At 37.8% G+C, this 18,301-nt stretch overlaps 2 protein-coding genes across 2 annotated transcripts; both read right to left on the bottom strand.

Annotated features, from left to right (window-relative positions):
• Nucleotides 1-2,672: 2,672 nt before the first annotated feature.
• Nucleotides 2,673-10,122, bottom strand: LOC119499002 (zinc finger protein 649-like). The gene is made up of 5 exons (XM_037788184.1): nucleotides 9,684-10,122; nucleotides 7,033-7,132; nucleotides 5,987-6,089; nucleotides 5,639-5,903; nucleotides 2,673-4,184 (listed from the first exon to the last, which is right to left on the bottom strand). The coding sequence occupies exons 1-5, from the start codon at nucleotides 9,960-9,962 to the stop codon at nucleotides 2,886-2,888; spliced, it is 2,046 nt and encodes a 681-aa protein (XP_037644112.1). The 5' UTR covers nucleotides 9,963-10,122; the 3' UTR covers nucleotides 2,673-2,885.
• A 1,367-nt stretch (nucleotides 10,123-11,489) lies between these two features.
• LOC119499000 (zinc finger and BTB domain-containing protein 24-like) lies at nucleotides 11,490-17,075 on the bottom strand. Its single transcript, XM_037788182.1, has 5 exons — nucleotides 16,407-17,075; nucleotides 14,748-14,847; nucleotides 14,561-14,663; nucleotides 14,215-14,479; nucleotides 11,490-13,867 (listed from the first exon to the last, which is right to left on the bottom strand). Exons 1-5 carry the CDS (start codon nucleotides 16,683-16,685, stop codon nucleotides 12,467-12,469), a joined length of 2,148 nt encoding a protein of 715 aa, XP_037644110.1. The 5' UTR covers nucleotides 16,686-17,075; the 3' UTR covers nucleotides 11,490-12,466.
• Between the last annotated feature and the right edge of the window lie 1,226 nt (nucleotides 17,076-18,301).

The raw sequence follows: 18,301 nt of genomic DNA, 5'->3' as shown, positions 1-18,301 counted from the left end.
GCATTTCTGAAAGTTACAAATAGTCCCTTTAAAGGTTCCATATCATGCTAATTTTCAGGTTCATACTTGTATGTTGCGTTTCTACTAGAACATGTTTACATGCTGTAATGTTAAAAAAAACACGTTATTTTCTTCATACTGTCTGCTTGAATATACCACCCTCTATCTGAAATGCTCCGTTTTGGTGCATTTTAACAGAATTGCAACAGAATTGCTTTGCCTGGCAACAGTTTGGGTCCATGTTTACTTCCTGTCAGCTGATGTCATTAACATACACTGCAACCAAGGCCTATGGAAAGGAGGCCGAGTCACGGGCCGACATAGGTCTTGGGGTATGGGCAGTGTAACTGAAGCTACGGTCGTGCGTCGCGATTGGATCAATTTCGGCGAGTGCAGACCAGATTTTACTGCGCATGTGTTATACCCCCAAAGATATGACGCGTTGATGACGCGTGACCCAGCTTCCTTTCCATAGGCGTTGACTGCAACCAGGAATAAACTGGGACACATTTAGAATGTTTACTTTTAAAACCATGTAATGGTCTAAATATTGTATATTTGTGACCTCACAAATGGACAGAAATCCTAACGGCTTGTTTCAAACGCACAATTTCTGAATACGGGCTGTGTGTATTTCTCCGTATATTGAGCGTTTTGATAGTTTAACCGTATTTATATAGCACTTAAACCTGCTTTATATTGTAAAAGATATCAAAATCTTACTTTTTACAATATGGGACCTTTAAGATTGTGCGCAGGCTAATACTTGTAAGTTCTTTGCAAATGTTTACAATAGATGCACTTTTTGTAAATGTGAAGGGGAAACTTGATTGTTTTCATACTATACTTCTTTTTGGTTAAATTTACAGAAGAACTTCTCAAAACATTTTGAAAAGGATATCATACTAACAAAGATTGAGATATTACTCACTTTAAACAATCCCAGTTTTTTGGCAGATTAAATTTACATAACTAATTTGATTATTATCTTAGCAAAATATTATAACCATAAAATGTGATGTGGCTTAAAAGAATACCCTCCTTTAATACTTTTAAAGATACTGAATTTTAAAACATATGAGTACGATTGAAAATTTAAAACTCAAAAATTCTAAATTGGTAAAAACTATCTACTAACAGACCCCAATTGCTTTTTTCTTTCTTTTTTTTTCATCAATTCCTTTCATTACATTTTATTTGTTGTGTAATTTATTTATTTTTATACTGTGAAATATATTTGCAGAATTTCTGAACATCAGAACATGTTTATGTAACTACTGTATTGAACTTTCAAAATAAATTCTGGAAAAAAACCTAGTGGCAAATATAAAAAAAACAACATTTCAACACTTGGCCCCAGTGGTGTTTAACCTTGCAGAGAATTTTGGTTTTATTTATATTTGTTTTGAAACATGGCATTTCTGCCTCCACCTCCAAACAATGCAGTTGAATCAATGAATTTTCTCAATGCTCGGAGCAACCCAAATTAATCAAAATCCTTTCACTCCCGTTATGGGGTGGAGACAGATATATTGGATATACACCTGCATTGCCTGTTTCTGTGTTGCCAGTTGTTGTCTGTGATAAAGCACTATTCAAAATCCCCTCACAGTTTTCAGAAGTGTCATTTGAATGTCGAAGATAGAAGCAATAGGTATTCTTCACAAAAGATGTTTTGACATGTCACAGTAAGAAAAGCACAGATGTAAATGTAATCAAATGAATGGTGGCTGACTTGCATTTTGTTACTTCAATTTCAAGCAATCCGTTGTGTAGAATTATAATTATCTAACACAAGTGTTGTATAATGTAAAGACCTACAGTGGAGACCTTTTCATTCCAATTAAAACACTGTATTGTCCTCATATACAGTATATAACAGTGTTATGGAATTATTGCACATTTACAACACAAAGGGAAACAGGCACTAAAAGGGTATTGAAATCAAAGTGACATTATGTCTTAATGAATTGTTAAACGACCCCAGCCTAAATGTGTATGTTCAGTTTCTCATAATAATTAAAGGAACAGTGTGTAACATTTCGGGGGATCTATTAGCAGAAATGGAGTACAATATTCATAACTATGTTTTCATAAGTGTATAATCACCAGCAGTTGTGGAAGAAGTACTCAGAACCTTTACTTAAGTTAAAGTAGTAAAACCACTGTGTGAAAATACTCTGTTACAAGTAAAAGTCCTGCATTCAAAATCTTATGGCCCATGTCATAATAATATATATTATATTATTGGATTATAATTATTGCTAAATTACTGTATACATCATATTAATATTGCAGCTGGTTAAATCTTAATCTTACATTTTAAATCTAAAACTGTCAGATAAATGTAATACACTAAAAAGTACAATATGAGATGTATGGAGTACAACTATAAAGTAGCAGGAAATGGAAATACTCAAGTACAAGTACCTCAAAATTGTACTTGAGTACAGTACTTGAGTAAATGTACTTAGTTACATTACTGATCACCTGAAACTAAGAATTGAAACTAAAAGTTGTGTTTTTGTTAGCTTAGAATGAGCCCTTCATATCTACACAGGAAGTGGGTTCTCTTCACAGAGTCCGAGCTGAAGACTGCAAAACCGTGGTAAGTACTGTTATTATGGTAAGGATGGCCTCTGACCGAGGCGAACAGCGTTACCACGGTTTTGCACTCGGCGGTTCACGTTACCACGGTCTTAGAAAGGGACGTTTGAGCTGAGGGGTACTCAGTTGATTGCAATCTACAACCACACCACTAGATGTCGCCAAATCCTACACACCGTTCCTTTAATTATACAAATATATAATGGAAAACTGCCCATTTCTGTAGGACACTAACTGTATTTTTAACTTAATGACTCCAATGTCTTTCTAAGTGTCTCTTAATTCTTTCTTGGTCTTCCCCTACGCTTCCCTGAGCTTTTACCCCTTTTCTGGCTGCTGTACCTCTTTTTCTTTCTTTCTTCTGGATCAAAATCAGAGTCACTGTCAGAATTTTTTGCCCTTCCTCTTGATCTGCTTGTGCTCCTCTGTGGACTCAAAGGACATGTCTCGTCCGGTAGGTCGCTTTCGGTCAGCTCGTCCTCACTTTCTTCATCACTGCAGCGTGTTCTCTTTAACTCTTTCAGCATCTTAACTTTGGCAGTCTTAGTGTTTGAATGCTGGCCTTGCATTTCACCTTCCAGATCCACGTTGTCTGCTGCATTTCTTTTCGGCCTTCCTCTGGGTCTACCTGAGCTCCTCTTTTTATATTTTGGCATAACTTTACTCTCCTTCTGCACCTCCTCTTCTTTATCATGTTCTTCCTCTACATTGTCAAGCCCACAGTCTGGGCCTCTCTTGTTCCCATTCTCCTGAGCATCACCGGTGTCACTTACAGTTTTATTTATTTTATCCTTCTTCTGTTCACATCCAGAGTTCGGTGAGTGGTAACGCTGGACGTGACTCTTCAAGCTCACGTTGTGATTGAAGCTTTGTTCACATTGCTGACACTTAAAAGGCCTCTCCCCTGTGTGCAGACGCATGTGGGATTTCAGGTGGCTTGGCTGGCTGAAGCCACGTTGGCACTCTGAACACTTAAACGGCCTCACTCCTGTGTGCACGGCTAAGTGTCTCTGGAGATGACCAGTTTGGGTAAATTCAATCTCACATATGTGACATTTTAATTGTTGAGGGCCTCTGTGATCCTCCAGGTGGATTCTGCGTAGCTTATTTGTGGGAAATGACTCCGGACAGTCGGGACATTTATAGGGTTTCCCTTGAATTACGTGAATCTGCTCATGAGTGACTTTGTCCACCTTTGTTTTGAATTTAAGGTAACAGAATTTGCATCGATACTCGTGGTTTTCATTGTGGATTCTGCTGTGAGAATTCAGAGCGTGCTCACTAACACATCTTTTTCCACAAATATTGCAACAGTAGGGTTTAATTTTGTGCTCACATGTGTGAGCCCTCCGCTTATTAAAAAACTTTCCACACTCCGTGCAGAGCCGACTGTATTTGAGGGGCAGTGGAGGACAGTCACCATCTTCTTCCTCTTCATTGTCGGTTTCCTCCTCAGATTCATCATATTCTGTATCCATGTCACCTTCATCCGATGATTCCTCCGTTTCACTCTCCTCAATAGCGGCCATCTCCGACATGCCTGGGATAGAGCTGCAGTTGTCATCTGTTGACACCATCTGTCAAAGGTAGAATGACAGGAATGGATATGAGTAATGTGAGAGTCTGGACAGGATGGATATTACAGCCAAACAAACAAAGAGGTGATTAATCAATTAATAATTTAGTCTATGAAATGTAAAAAAAAATAGTATAAAATGCTTATCACAACTGCCCAGAGTCCAAGGCTGTTTTCTCTGACAAAAAGTCCAAAACCCAAAGATATTCAGTTTACGTGAGGGATAATGCCCGTTGTGGTGTCCATTATCAGGAATCAATGAACAACGGGGAGGCCAGTAATTCCTGATTATGGATAGATATAATCCTGTGTACAGACGGTGGTGTTCAGAGGAAGAGGCACTGAAATGAAATGTTGAAGTCAAGCATTGTTGTTATTAATGTTAGCTTGTTAATGTGTTGCAATAAATTGTAAATGGAGGCGTTGGATGCATCCCTGTTGCTATGGTTACTCATTTTAGATACAGCTAGAGCATTAAATTAGAACAGCGAACAGGACAGTTTCACTGGATCTATGTAGTAGGTGTCCTTTATCAGGAATTAATGGGACACCCTGCAGCCAATCAGAATTGAGTATTCACCCAGACCTTGGTATAAAATCATATATGACAAGAAGAAGCAGCAAAACCTCCCATTTGAGAAGCCGGGAGCTGAGAAATTGTAGCATTCTTTCACTGCTTGATAATGACTTTAACAATTATACTGTCGGATTATCAAAATAGTTGCTTTTGACTTTTTTTGACATTGGACTAATCGATTAATCGACTGATCATTTCAGCTCTACCTATTTATGTTACAAGAGCCCGAACAAAAAAGAATAAACAGCACAAAATTGCAAAACAATAAAAAAGAAATTCAAAATATATAATCATGAAATTGTCAAAATATTTGACAGTGTGTATTGTGTATGGTTTCAGTATAAAAACTTTCTTGGAGTTCTATTAAAAAGGAGAGTTAACTCTTAAAGGACCAATATGTAATATATTTACTGTGATAAATCATAAAATGACCATGATATGTCATCAGAGATTAAGGAAACATGCCGAGTTGAAATACTAGCTTCTCCGGTAACAACGCTACAACCAGTATGTTCTCCTTTGAAATTTTCAACTTCTGTTTTTGTGTTGGCCGGTGTGATACCGTCTATTGTCCATTTCAACACCGCCTTGCCACATGTGAAACAAACTGGCACACTAAACACAGCCTTCTGCAGCCATGGAAGCAAGCAAACAAACTGGATCAACAGAGATAACGTTAACAATAGATCCTACCCGACCTGAAAAGCCTCGCCACATCTCTCTGTGGTCCGTGTGCAGCTGGGTTATCAAGGCAGCGAGTATATGAGACACACAGCCGGTGAAGGTAGTGAATGCTAGCTGTCAGTACTACATATTGCTCCTTTAAGATAGCATTGTGTCTGGATATGTTGTAGTATGTCTGACTACTTAAGTCCTACCTGTTTGGTCTCTGGAGTTACTCTCACTTCTATTATTTCTGTCAGGTGTTGATCTTCAGCTGTCGGGACACTGGCGTTGACTTGACTTTTCCTCTGGTTTCTGTACTCACACTGAAGGCACTGTTGGTTCGCGATGATGAGCAACCCACATGTGACCTTCTTCATCTTTACTTTAGAGCCACATGACCGGCACTTGTGACTGAACAACTGTTGGAGGCGTTTTTCATTCACAACGTACTTCCCATTCACCTGTAGAGGTGCCGCTCTGAAAATTTGTTAAACAAAAAAACAGTGAGATGCAGCTTTAGACAGCTAACGTGGTACAACTGTTAAGAAATATTAACTTACTTTTTCCTGATCAGATCAATGTTCACAATTGTTTGCAGCACCTGACCATAATCAGACACGAAAGCATCTGAAGCATCACTTGGCGCTGGGCTTTCTGGGGCAGCTGCAAATTCAATTTAACATTCATTCACATGAAAAAAATACATTTGAGTAAATTATGGGGCCATTATTGTAGCAGAACTATTTGCAAATGTGTGTGGAGAGTTGTGTAACTGTATGTCAATCCGTGTGTGCTTAATCAGATTTGTAAATATGTAAAAGAATCGTTAAATGCATCCTGAGATTTGTGAATATGTACAGGAATATGCTAATGTGTATCCAGAATCTGTGTGTGCGTAATCAGATTTGTAAATGTGTAAAAAAAAGAATGCCAAATCTGTATTCAGATTTGCAAGTGTATTGAGATTTGTAAATGTGTGACAAATTTGTAAATGCGTACAGAGATCTGTGAATGCGTAAACAAATCTGTAAATGAGTAAACAAATGTGTAAATGTGTAAACAAATCTGTAAATGTGCAGACAAATCTGTAAATGTGTACATAGATCTGTAAATGCGTAAACAAATCTGTAAATATATACTATATAATATAATACTGTAAATGCTTAGACAAATCTGTAAGTCACGTGTTAAAAGACAGCCAAAATACTTTTCAGCCATTAATATCTATGTATGTACGCATTTACAGATTTGTTAACGCATTTACAGATTTGTTTACGCATTTATAGATTTGTCTACACATTTACAAATCTCAATACACTTGCAAATCTGAATATAGATTTGGATATTTTTTTTTTTTTTTTTTTACATATCTGATGACGCAAACACAGATTCTGAATACACATCTGCAGATTCATGTACACATTCACAAATCTCAGTACGCATTTAGAGATTCTTTTACACATTTACAAATCTGATTAAGCACACACAGATTGCGATAAAGTGACACAACTCTCTACATACATTTGCAAATAGTTCTGCAACAGCAACGGCCCCATAGTGAATACCCACTCTATTTTTATCACACATAAAATGTCAAGTTTCTCACCTGTTGAAGTTAGTCCTGATTCTTCAGAATAGGAGGACGGACTATCACATGTTCTAAGTTGATCACACTCAGAAGCAACTTCTGTGGTTTCTTCAGGCTCCTACACAAAGTAACAAAAGTAAAGGCTTGTAGTTGTAGCATAGACTGTCTATGTTGTGTAGTGACAAAAGTTACATACAATACACCAAAAGTTGTGTTTGGTTGACGTTTCCATTGAAAGCCCCTGACAGTACTATTTTATATGAAAATAAATTAAAGTTTACTGTCCATATTAATAGTGAATGGCTCAATATGCCTGTAAATGTTATTATCACAATGCTCATTATAAAGTATCAACAGTACTATAGGGCTACGTGAATAAAGGCCCATCTGACACCTGTCAGTACAAACAACTGTTCAACTGGGGCAATGAAAATATGCAGATGTGAATCACTTTCATATAGCGTAGGCCTACTCTACGTACATGTTGCATATAGCACCCCTGTTATGGATCTTAATATGTGTTTCTGTTGGGGATAAATCAGTTATTAGTAATAAAAACATGTGGAAATACCCATACCTACAGTATAAACACCTAAGATACCAGCTTATTTCATTTCATTTCAAAATTTATTTCGAACATGTAGAATACAAAAAAAAATAATAATAAAGAAAGAAAAAGAGAATGATCATACCAACAAGTGGACAGTCAGAAACAAGTAGTATTAACATACAATGAAAAGCATAAGAAAAATAAATTGTCAAACACTTGATGCATTGATTTACATATTCAAAAAGGAGTGAGAAGAAGTATAAACTTATTTAACCCCACCCCTTCTCCATAAGTCAATTATTAATTATTAACCAGCTTCCTTAATGAGCCATACATATACTCTAATTAAATTTTCCTAAATTTGTCTAACTATAATTATTATTATTTATAATTATTCTAATTATAAATTATTACCGTTAATTATTACCTTTAACTGACTCTGGCTTACCTTTAAATTTCTTATTTATCTCTTTGAAACTGGGAGGGGGAATCAAATCAAAACTCTTGAAAACTTGTAATGTTGATTAGATTGTCATACTGATATAACCCTGGTTTAGTAGTGTGTAATTAATAAATTATTATTATTATTAGTACTAGTATTAGTATTAGTAGTAGTATTATTATTATTAATTTATATATAATAATAATATATTATATATATAATAATTTAAAAGTAGGCCAGAGTCACAGTACAGTGCATTTAACAGTGTTAAATGGGGTTTATTTATCTTTAGTATTATTATTATTATTATTATTATTATTATTATTATTATTAATAATAATACTATTTAATAATATTGATAATATTAATAATAATAGTAATATTAATTATAATAATAATAATAATGCAGTGCATTTAACAGTGTTAAATGGGGTTTATTTATCTTTAGTATTATTATTATTATTATTAATAATAATACTATTTAATAATATTGATAATATTAATAATAATAGTAATATTAATTATAATAATAATAATAATAATAATATTGATATAACCCTGGTTTAGTAGTGTGTAATTAATAAATTATTATTATTAGTAGTAGTAGTAGTAGTATTAGTAGTAGTATTATTATTATTAATTTATATATAATAATAATATATTATATATATAATAATTTAAAAGTAGGCCAGAGTCACAGTACAGTGCATTTAACAGTGTTAAATGGGGTTTATTTATCTTTAGTATTATTATTATTATTATTATTATTATTATTATTATTAATAATAATAATAATACTATTTAATAATATTGATAATATTAATAATAATAGTAATATTAATTATAATAATAATAATAATGCAGTGCATTTAACAGTGTTAAATGGGGTTTATTTATCTTTAGTATTATTATTATTATTATTAATAATAATACTATTTAATAATATTGATAATATTAATAATAATAGTAATATTAATTATAATAATAATAATAATAATAATATTGATATAACCCTGGTTTAGTAGTGTGTAATTAATAAATTATTATTATTAGTAGTAGTAGTAGTAGTATTAGTAGTAGTATTATTATTATTAATTTATATATAATAATAATATATTATATATATAATAATTTAAAAGTAGGCCAGAGTCACAGTACAGTGCATTTAACAGTGTTAAATGGGGTTTATTTATCTTTAGTATTATTATTATTATTATTATTATTATTATTATTATTAATAATAATAATAATACTATTTAATAATATTGATAATATTAATAATAATAGTAATATTAATTATAATAGTAATATTAATTATAATAATAATAATAAAGAAATAAACCCCATTTAACACTGTTAAATGCACTGTACTGTGACTCTGGCCTACTTTTAAATGCTTAATTTGAATTATATATTTATTTAATAAGCAATTAATGTGCAATTTACAATACCTTTGTCAATTAAAAAAACAGTGTTACACAAAGTGAGAGTTAACTCCGTCCACTCGGCCTGATGAGTGTATGAAAACAAACAAACCCTAAAGAAGCTATGGTGTCAACATCAGTCTGTGGTTGATCTGCTGTGTAAGCAGGAATGGGTAACTTGTGTATTGAGTACTAAAGAGCAGTAAACATAAGATGTCATTAAGCAGAATCAACACATCTGTTCTGGCCTCACCTGACCCGGTTCCGGTTCGTCTGGTTCTGTCTTGACACACACTGAAGGGACAGCACCGGACCTGAGCTGGACCGGGCCGGTCGGAGTCAGGTTAACGAAGCAGTCCTCGGTGAAGTGATGTCTACAGACGGTGATGTCAGTCCAGGAGGATTCTCTGAGTCGCTGCTCGTTGACTTCCAGGAGGAACTGAACCCACTCCAGCCTCCTCTCCGGGTCCTCCGGTAGCCTGAACCGCTGAGCACCGAGACGACCCGAGTAACACCCGACCACGGAGCACATCCTGGAGCTAAAGTCTGTCCTCCAGGTTGAGACAGTTTAATGTTTATAAACGAGCTGGAAGAGGATGAAGCTTCTGGGTCGACTGATCTCCAACATCAGTGACAAGCTAACGGTTAGTTTAGCTAGTAGCTGTGGTGGTGGTGACAGGGTGGGCGGGGTTTAATGGCGGGGTTCGCGTGGTTTGTTACACGGCGTATCCCGGCTTTAGGCCCAATATGAAATATAAGATGTCAAAGCACCTCATATTCTGGCTTCACCTACTACTATGTGCAATAATAGCTGCAAAATATAGCTCTGGAAAAAATTAAGAGACCACTTCAAAATTATCAGTTTCTCTGGTTTTACTATTTATTGGTATGTGTTTGAGTAAAATTAAAATGTTTGATTTATTCTATGATTGATCTGTGATTGTAAATCAAGGTTATTCCACCAAATATTGATTTCTGAACTCTTCCTAAGTTAAAACATTAGTATTGTGTTGTTTAAAAATGAATATGAACTTGTTTTCTTTGCATTATTCGAGATCTGAAAACACTGCATCTTTTTTGTTATTTTGACCAGATGTCATTTTCTGCAAATAAATGCTCTAAATGACAATATTTTTATTTGAAATTAGGGAGAAATGTTGTCAGTAGTTTATAGAATAAAACTAAAATTTAAATTTTACTCCAACACATACCAATAAATAGTAAAACCAGAGAAACTGATAATTTTGAAGTGGTCTCTTAATTTTTTTCAGAGCTGCATGTCGACTGTTGCCATACAATAAGAGGTGCTACAAGCTCCGAACATGTTTCTGATTAACTAACGTTACATCTGTAAAAGAATGTATATTTAAAATGTATTTGGTATATTGAGATTGTGATTATTTTGTTATTATTTCTTGTGAAATGTAAATATTCATTAATATGTAATTTCGCTTTGGCAATAATGTAACTTGAACATTCATGCCAGTAAAGCTTATTTGAATTTGAAATTATCCTTTGTGGTTATTATTACTTACATTAACACTTCTTACATTTTGTACACAAAGGTTGCCGAGGAGGTCCAGGAACGCAATTTCAATTAAATGATGTACACACACACACACACCCACACACATATGGGTAAGTGTGGGGGCTAAGAGTAGGCAGAGGAGAAGAGATGGGTCTTGAGGCGGGACTGAAATAGTGTGAGAGATTCAGAAATACTGACACATTAACTGTTAAAGTATTGTGTACATGGTGGAAGCTTACACTAACTACCTCAGACAGTTGGCCTACAAAAATACATCATCCCTGGAGCACTTTATATACAACCCCACCATATTATCATCCATACTGTTAACCTGTTTTGGGCATTGTTGTACTGTACAGTATGTGGATTGCACCTTATTTGTACCTTACTGTTTATCTATTCTTTATATAGTTATGTATTTTGCATTGCCTGTTTCTGTGTTGCCAGTTGTTGTCTGTGATAAAGCACTATTCAAAATCCCCTCAAACTTTTTAAGTGTCATTTGAATGTCGAACACAGAAGCAATAGGCCTTCTTCACAAAATAATTTATATCTTGACGTCACAGTAGGAAAAGCACAGATGTAAATGTAATACAATTAATGATCCATCTAGTCAATCCATTTAGTTGCCACAATTAGTTTTATAGAATTTTGATAATCTGCCATTTATAACACAAGTATCAGAATAATATAAAGACCGAAAGTAGAGACATTTTCTTTCCAATTAAAACACTGTATTGTCTTCAAATAAAGCATATAACAGGAATTATTGAACATTTACAACACACAGGAAAACAGGCACTTAACAGCAACACAGTTTAAAGGGGAACAACGGCCAATTTCAAAACATTGATATTATTCTGGAGGCTGTATAACATGATGGAAAAAAAATACTCCAACTTGCTCATGTACGCGCATATTGCGAGGGCACGCTTGGAAACCACAAGGTGGCAGCGTCATCAAGGTAAACAGTAACGGCCTGTCAGTGGCAATATGGTATGACACAGTTTCCCGGTCTTCTAAGTGTTTCTTGTCAACATAAAATAGATTCAGAAAGTGACAGCTTGTTTATTTATATTGCAAATGTTGTTGAAATTCAACACTCCACTCATATTGCCACTGACAGGCCGTTACTGTTTACCGCGATAACGCTGCCACCTTGTGGTTTCCTGGCGCACCTTCACAATATGCGCTTACGTGAGCAAGCTGCAGTATTTTTGCCATCATGTCATAAGGCCTCCAAAATATAATTTTTAAAAAAATGTCCATTATTCCCCTTTGATCTAATGTATTCAGTTTGATTCCATAGTATATACAACAGTGAACAGCACTCAAACGCAGCTTGAAATCAAAGTGACATCATGTCTTAATGAAGTTTGAAAGGACCCGAGCCTAAGTGAGCATGTTTAGTTTCTCTTCAAATGTTCAAATATGTCATGGAAAACAGTCCACTTCTGTAGGACACTCTAAATTGTTTTTCTTTTAATAAATGCTCACTTTTTTTTTCTTCAATGTTCAGCGTCTTGATCGACTTGATTCTTTCTTGGTCTTCCCCTACGCTTCCCTGAGCTTTTACCCCTGTTCTGGCTGCTGTACCTCCTTTTCTTTCTTTCTTCTGGGTCAAAATCAGAGTCACTGTCAGAATTGTTTGCCTTTCTTCTTGCTCTGCTTGTGCTCGATGTCACTTTCTCACTATTCTCCTCTTCCTCCTCCTCAGTCAGGTCAAAGGACATGTCACTTTCCACGTGCTCGTCCTCGCTTTCTTCATCACTGCAGCGTGTTCTCTTTAACATCTGCACCTTAAGTTTTGCAGTCTTAGTGTTTGAACGCCGGCGTCGTGTTTCCCCTTTGTCGTCTGCTGAATTTCTCTTCGGCCTTCCTATGGGTCTACCTGTGCTTCTCTTTTTACATTTTGGCATATCTTTCATCTCCTTCTGCACCTTCTCTTCTTTATCACGTTCTTCCTCTACGTTGTCAAGCCCAGAGTCTGGGCCTCTCTTGTTCCCATTCTCCTGAGCATCACTTACAGTTTTGTTTATTTTACCCTTCTTCCGTTCATGTCCAGAGCTCGATGAGTGGTAACGCTGGACGTGACTCTTCAAGCTCACGTTGTGATTGAAGCTTTTGTCACAGCGCTGACACTTAAAAGGCCTTTCCCCTGTGTGCATACGCATGTGGGATTTCAGGTGGCCTGCCTGGGTGAAGCCACGCTGGCACACTGCACACTTATACGGCTTCACTCCTGTGTGCACGGCCATGTGTCTCTGAATAGAAGTGGTATAGGTAAAGTCAATCCCACAGATGGGACATTTCAACGGTACGGCGCCTCTGTGATCCTTCAGGTGGATTCTGCGTTGCTTATTTGTGGCAAATGTCTCTGAACAGTCGGGACATTTGTAGGGTTTCCCTTGAGCTAGGTGGATCTGCTGGTGAGTAATTTTGTCCACTTTTGTTTTGAATGTAACTTCACAGTATTTGCACGGATACTCATAGTTTTCATCGTGGATTCTGCTGTGAGTATTCAGAGCGATCTCAGTGACACATCGCTTACCGCAAATATTGCAAGAATAGGGTTTAATTTTGTGCTCACATGTGTGAGGCCTCTGATTATTGAAAAACTTTCCACACTCTGTGCAGAGCTGACCGTGTTTGGGATTAAGTGGAAGATCACCATCTTCTTCTTCTTCTTCTTCCTCTTCCTCTTCATCGTCGGTTTCCTCCTCAGATTCATCAAGAAGCTCGTCCGCCAGTAAAACCTCCCCCGCTGGATTCCAATCCTCGTCTGAATCCGTGCCACCTTCGTTATTTGATTCCTCCGTTTCATCCACGGGATCACTCTCGTCATCACTAACAGCAACCATCTCAGGCATGCCTGCGATAGAGCTGCCGTTGTCATCTGTTGACGCCGTCTGTCAAAGATATAATGACAAGAATGGATATGAGTAATGTGAAAGTCTGGACAGGATGAATATTACAGCCAAACAAACAAAGAGGTGATTAATCAAGTAATTATTTAGTCTATGTGAAATGTCAACAAATAGTATAGAAAATCAATCATAACCGCCCAGAGTCCAAGGAGATGTCTTAAAATGTCTTATTTTGTCTGACCAAAAGTCCAAAGACATTTAGTTTACAATTATATATGACAACAATAAGCAGCAAAACCTCCCATTTGAGAAGCTTTCTTGGATGCACAACTCTTAAGATAGCATCGTGTCTGGATATGTTGTAGTATGTCTAACTATTAAAGTCTCACCTGTTGGGTCTCTGGAGTTACTTCTACTTCTACTACTTCTGTCAGGTGTTGATCTTCATCTGTTGGGACACTGGCGTTGCGTTGGCTTTTCCACTGGTTTCTGTAGTCACACTGAAGGCACTGTTGGTTCAAGACGAGGAGCACCCCACAGGTGACCTTCTCCGTCTTTACTTTAGAGCCACATTTCGGGCACTTGTGGCTGAACAACTGGAGGAGACGTTTTTCGTTCACAACGTACTTCCCTTTCATCTGCAGAAGTGCGGCTCTGAAATATGAGGAAAAACATGCTTTAAAAAGCGAACCTGGTGTGATCAAAGTACAACTGTTAAGAAAAAGATCAACTTACTTTTTCCTGATCATATCAATGTTCTCAACTTTTTGAAGCATCTGACCATAATCTGACATGAAACCATCTGAACCGTCACTTGGCGCTGGGCTTTCTTGGGCAGCTGCAAATTCAATTGAATGTTTATTATTCACATGAAAAGAATACATTTGAGTGACTATACAATATACAATGTCAAGCTTCTCACCTGTTGAAGTTAGTCCTGATTCTCCAGAATAGGAAGATGGACTACCACACGATTTAAATTCGTCATATTGAAAAGTAATTTCTGTGGTTTCTTCATATTCCTACACAAAGTAACAAAAAGTAAAAACTTGTGGTTGCAGCATCGTAACAAGACGTATATACAATACACCAAAAGTTGTGTTTGGTTGACGTTTCAATTGAAAGCACCTGACAGTACTACATGATTTATTCTATATGAAAATAAATTTAAGTTTACTGTCCATATTAATGGTGAATGTCTCAATATGCCTGCATCTACATGCTGCATATAGCACTCCTGTTATGACTCTTAATATGTGTTTCTGATTGGATAAATCAGTTATTTGTAATGAAGAAAAGTGTGAATACCTACAGTATAAACACCTAGCATATATGTTTATAGGGGTAATAAAATCAAAGCTCTTGAAAAATAACTTGTAATGTTAATTAATGTTGTTTAAATTGCCACGCTGATATAACCGTGGTTTATTAGTGTCATTACTTTAATAAATATTAAACACCATTTAAAGGGACTGTTTGTAACTTCTTACACGTATAAATCACCCGGGTCGGTGTCCCATGCTCGTTCGCGTGTGGCTACGCTGTTCAGACTCAGACTCCAACACAAACTACACGGAAGCACCAAAACCGTAAAGTTATATCTAGTGAAGCCCGTCTTGCAAAACAGTGTTGGCCGCGGTCGGAGGACACGAGGGAGACTATAGCTTTGGTCTTCAGGGCCGGAGTCTCTGCTGTACTCTGCTTCTCTGCTCCTCTGCTTGCCTGCCTTCATTCACACACCGCGCTCGTTCTCGCTCAGCTCGCTCCACCTTTACACGTGCATGCGCGCACACTCCACACTGCAGAAGAGTTAGTTTATCTCTGAGAATATCTAGTGAATGTACAGTGGACGTTTGTGCAGAAATAACTGCTGCAGCTCCTCCAGACCAACAGAGGTTTCCCGTGTCTTGTGAAGTGACGGAGCTCCGCAGCGAGAAACGTTATCGTCTCCGACCGGATGCCGGTGTCTCCCTCCGGCCGCGGTCGAGAGGCTGAAGCAGGAAAAGCCAACACTAGGATCAGCATTGATTCACGGAGAGACCTTCGTCTGGTCAGCTAACATTACTGCCAAGCAGCTGAAATATAGAGTGATATTGTGGTTTTAGCTGACGTGTGTCGCCTCACTGTTTTGACGGATGCTCGCTCACATTCAGTTAGCGCGAGACACATGGGACGCTGACTTTCGTTGACTTAACGGCCACAGGTGTCGCTGTTAACAAGACATTTCTGATTCTTACAAACAGTCCCTTTAACTTCTAGCAAATTGTCATCCGTAAAATATAACATTTGCTTTATTTGACAATCATATTCGTACTATGGCCTACATTTAAATGATTCATTTGAATTGTGTATTTATTTAATGAGCTATTAATGGCCCTTTAAAACACATGTGTCAATAAAAATAGTGCAGTGAGAGTTAACTCCGTCCACTCAGCCTGACGTGTGTATCAAAACAAACACACCTGAAAGAAGACATGGTGTCAACATCAGGTCAGGAATGAGTAACTTGTGTATTGAGTACTAAAGAGCAGTAAACATAAGATGTCATTAAGCAGAATCAACACATCTGTTCTGGCCTCACCTGACCCGGTTCCGGTTCGTCTGGTTCTGTCTTGACACACACTGAAGGGACAGCACCGGACCTGAGCTGGACCGGGCCGGTCGGAGTCAGGTTAACGAAGCAGTCCTCGGTGAAGTGATGTCTACAGACGGTGATGTCAGTCCAGGAGGATTCTCTGAGTCGCTGCTCGTTGACTTCCAGGAGGAACTGAACCCACTCCAGCCTCCTCTCCGGGTCCTCCGGTAGCCTGAACCGCTGAGCACCGAGACGACCCGAGTAACACCCGACCACGGAGCACATCCTGGAGTTAAAGTCTGTCCTCCAGGTTGAGACAGTTTGATGTTTACGGGGACAGGAAGACGGAGCTCGGTGTGGACTCCTGTGATCAGAAGCTAACAAACGGCTAGCCGCCTCTGCTCAGTGTTGGCGGTTGACTGAGTGGGCGGGGTTTAACGGCGGGGGTTCGCGTAGTTTGGCACCAGGCGTATCCCGGCTTGTCTTGCTTGAGGGAGTTACCGTTCATTTTACCATGCTTTCTTTAATGAACTCGTGCTCATTAATTGAGGTACAAAAAAAAAACCATAATGTTATAATGTCAGAGGTTGTGTTTATGTTATATACATCATATTATAATAAAGTCTTTTTTGTTGTTAATATTGGATATGATGGTGCTGTACTGTTGAGATTCATTAAGGGAGTGCAGGAAAGTTGGCTTGGTTCATTGTGATATCCATAGAAAATTTGAAAATAATTAAAGCTGCAAGCAGCGATGAACGGGCCCTCGCCCCTACTTGCGCGTCGGGGATGCTGGCGGGACGCCGACCGACGCGGCCGGGCACCGTGAAGCCGAAACTCTGACGAGCGCCACGACGCCTGCTGCAAGGCTCTACGACAAGCGGTTCACGAGTTATGAAGGGGGGCGTGGCTAATGTGTAGGGGGCGGGCATAACCTTCACCAATGAAACAGGCACTCTCTGCTGAGTGATATGACACCTCCCGCAAGACTCTACGACAAACGGATCATGAGTTATGAAAGGGGGCGGGGCTAACGTCTTGGGGCGGGGCTATGAGTATAATTTTTCATATACATGTCATCAGTACTGGACCACCATCATACCTGAGAGATTTGGGGCAGATCGGACTATGTACAGTCGAGTTACAATAACTGCCTGTTTCATGGCGAATGGCTCAAAATGGCCGCCACGCTACGGTCCGGTCGTTAAGTGAACACTCATCATTTTAATAACTTTTCATCTTCAAGGTCTTAAGATGGTCCTGACCAAATTTCAAGTCGATCAGATCAAATCTGTAGGAGGAGTTCGTTAAAGTACGCGGCCTATAAAACGCTAAAAATGACATGAAATCCAATATGGCCGACTTCTGGGTGGGCGGAGCTAATGAAATCCAATGAGGAATATGTTTCAAATGATGAGTGGGATATGCATACCAAATTTCATGAATATCGGATCAACTTTAGATTTCGACGCGTTAGGGGGCGCTATAGAGCCCGCTGGCGACGCCCGTTCCCAATCACTACAGAACATTGCAATTTTCGCCACTCCCGACGCATGTTCCAATTTTGGTGAGTTTTGGGGATGGCTAAGGTCGTCAAAAACGCGTTCTTGCAGCAGAAAAATAATAATACCGACAAAAACAATAGGTTCCTTGCACTTCGTGCCAGGACACCGTTGGGTCCTGGCACTTTCGTGCTCGGGCCCTAATAATAATAATTAAAGCAGTCAAATTAATCTTTAACTCTGTTTATTGTGTGTTTTTGGCAAATGAATTACACTCAAAATACAAGTGTAAGGAGGTGGACAGAGAGAGAGAGTCTGTTACCATAACTGTACAAAAGCGTGGTTTAAGAGGTGCTGGATTATTTACACAATACTATCATATATGTATTATTAACATGA

The sequence above is a fragment of the Sebastes umbrosus genome, chromosome 12, assembly GCF_015220745.1.
Source record: "Sebastes umbrosus isolate fSebUmb1 chromosome 12, fSebUmb1.pri, whole genome shotgun sequence".
Classification (NCBI taxonomy): Eukaryota; Metazoa; Chordata; class Actinopteri; order Perciformes; family Sebastidae; genus Sebastes; species Sebastes umbrosus.
Note: the sequence above shows the minus strand (reverse complement) of the source record. Positions and strands in the feature narration are given on the sequence as shown.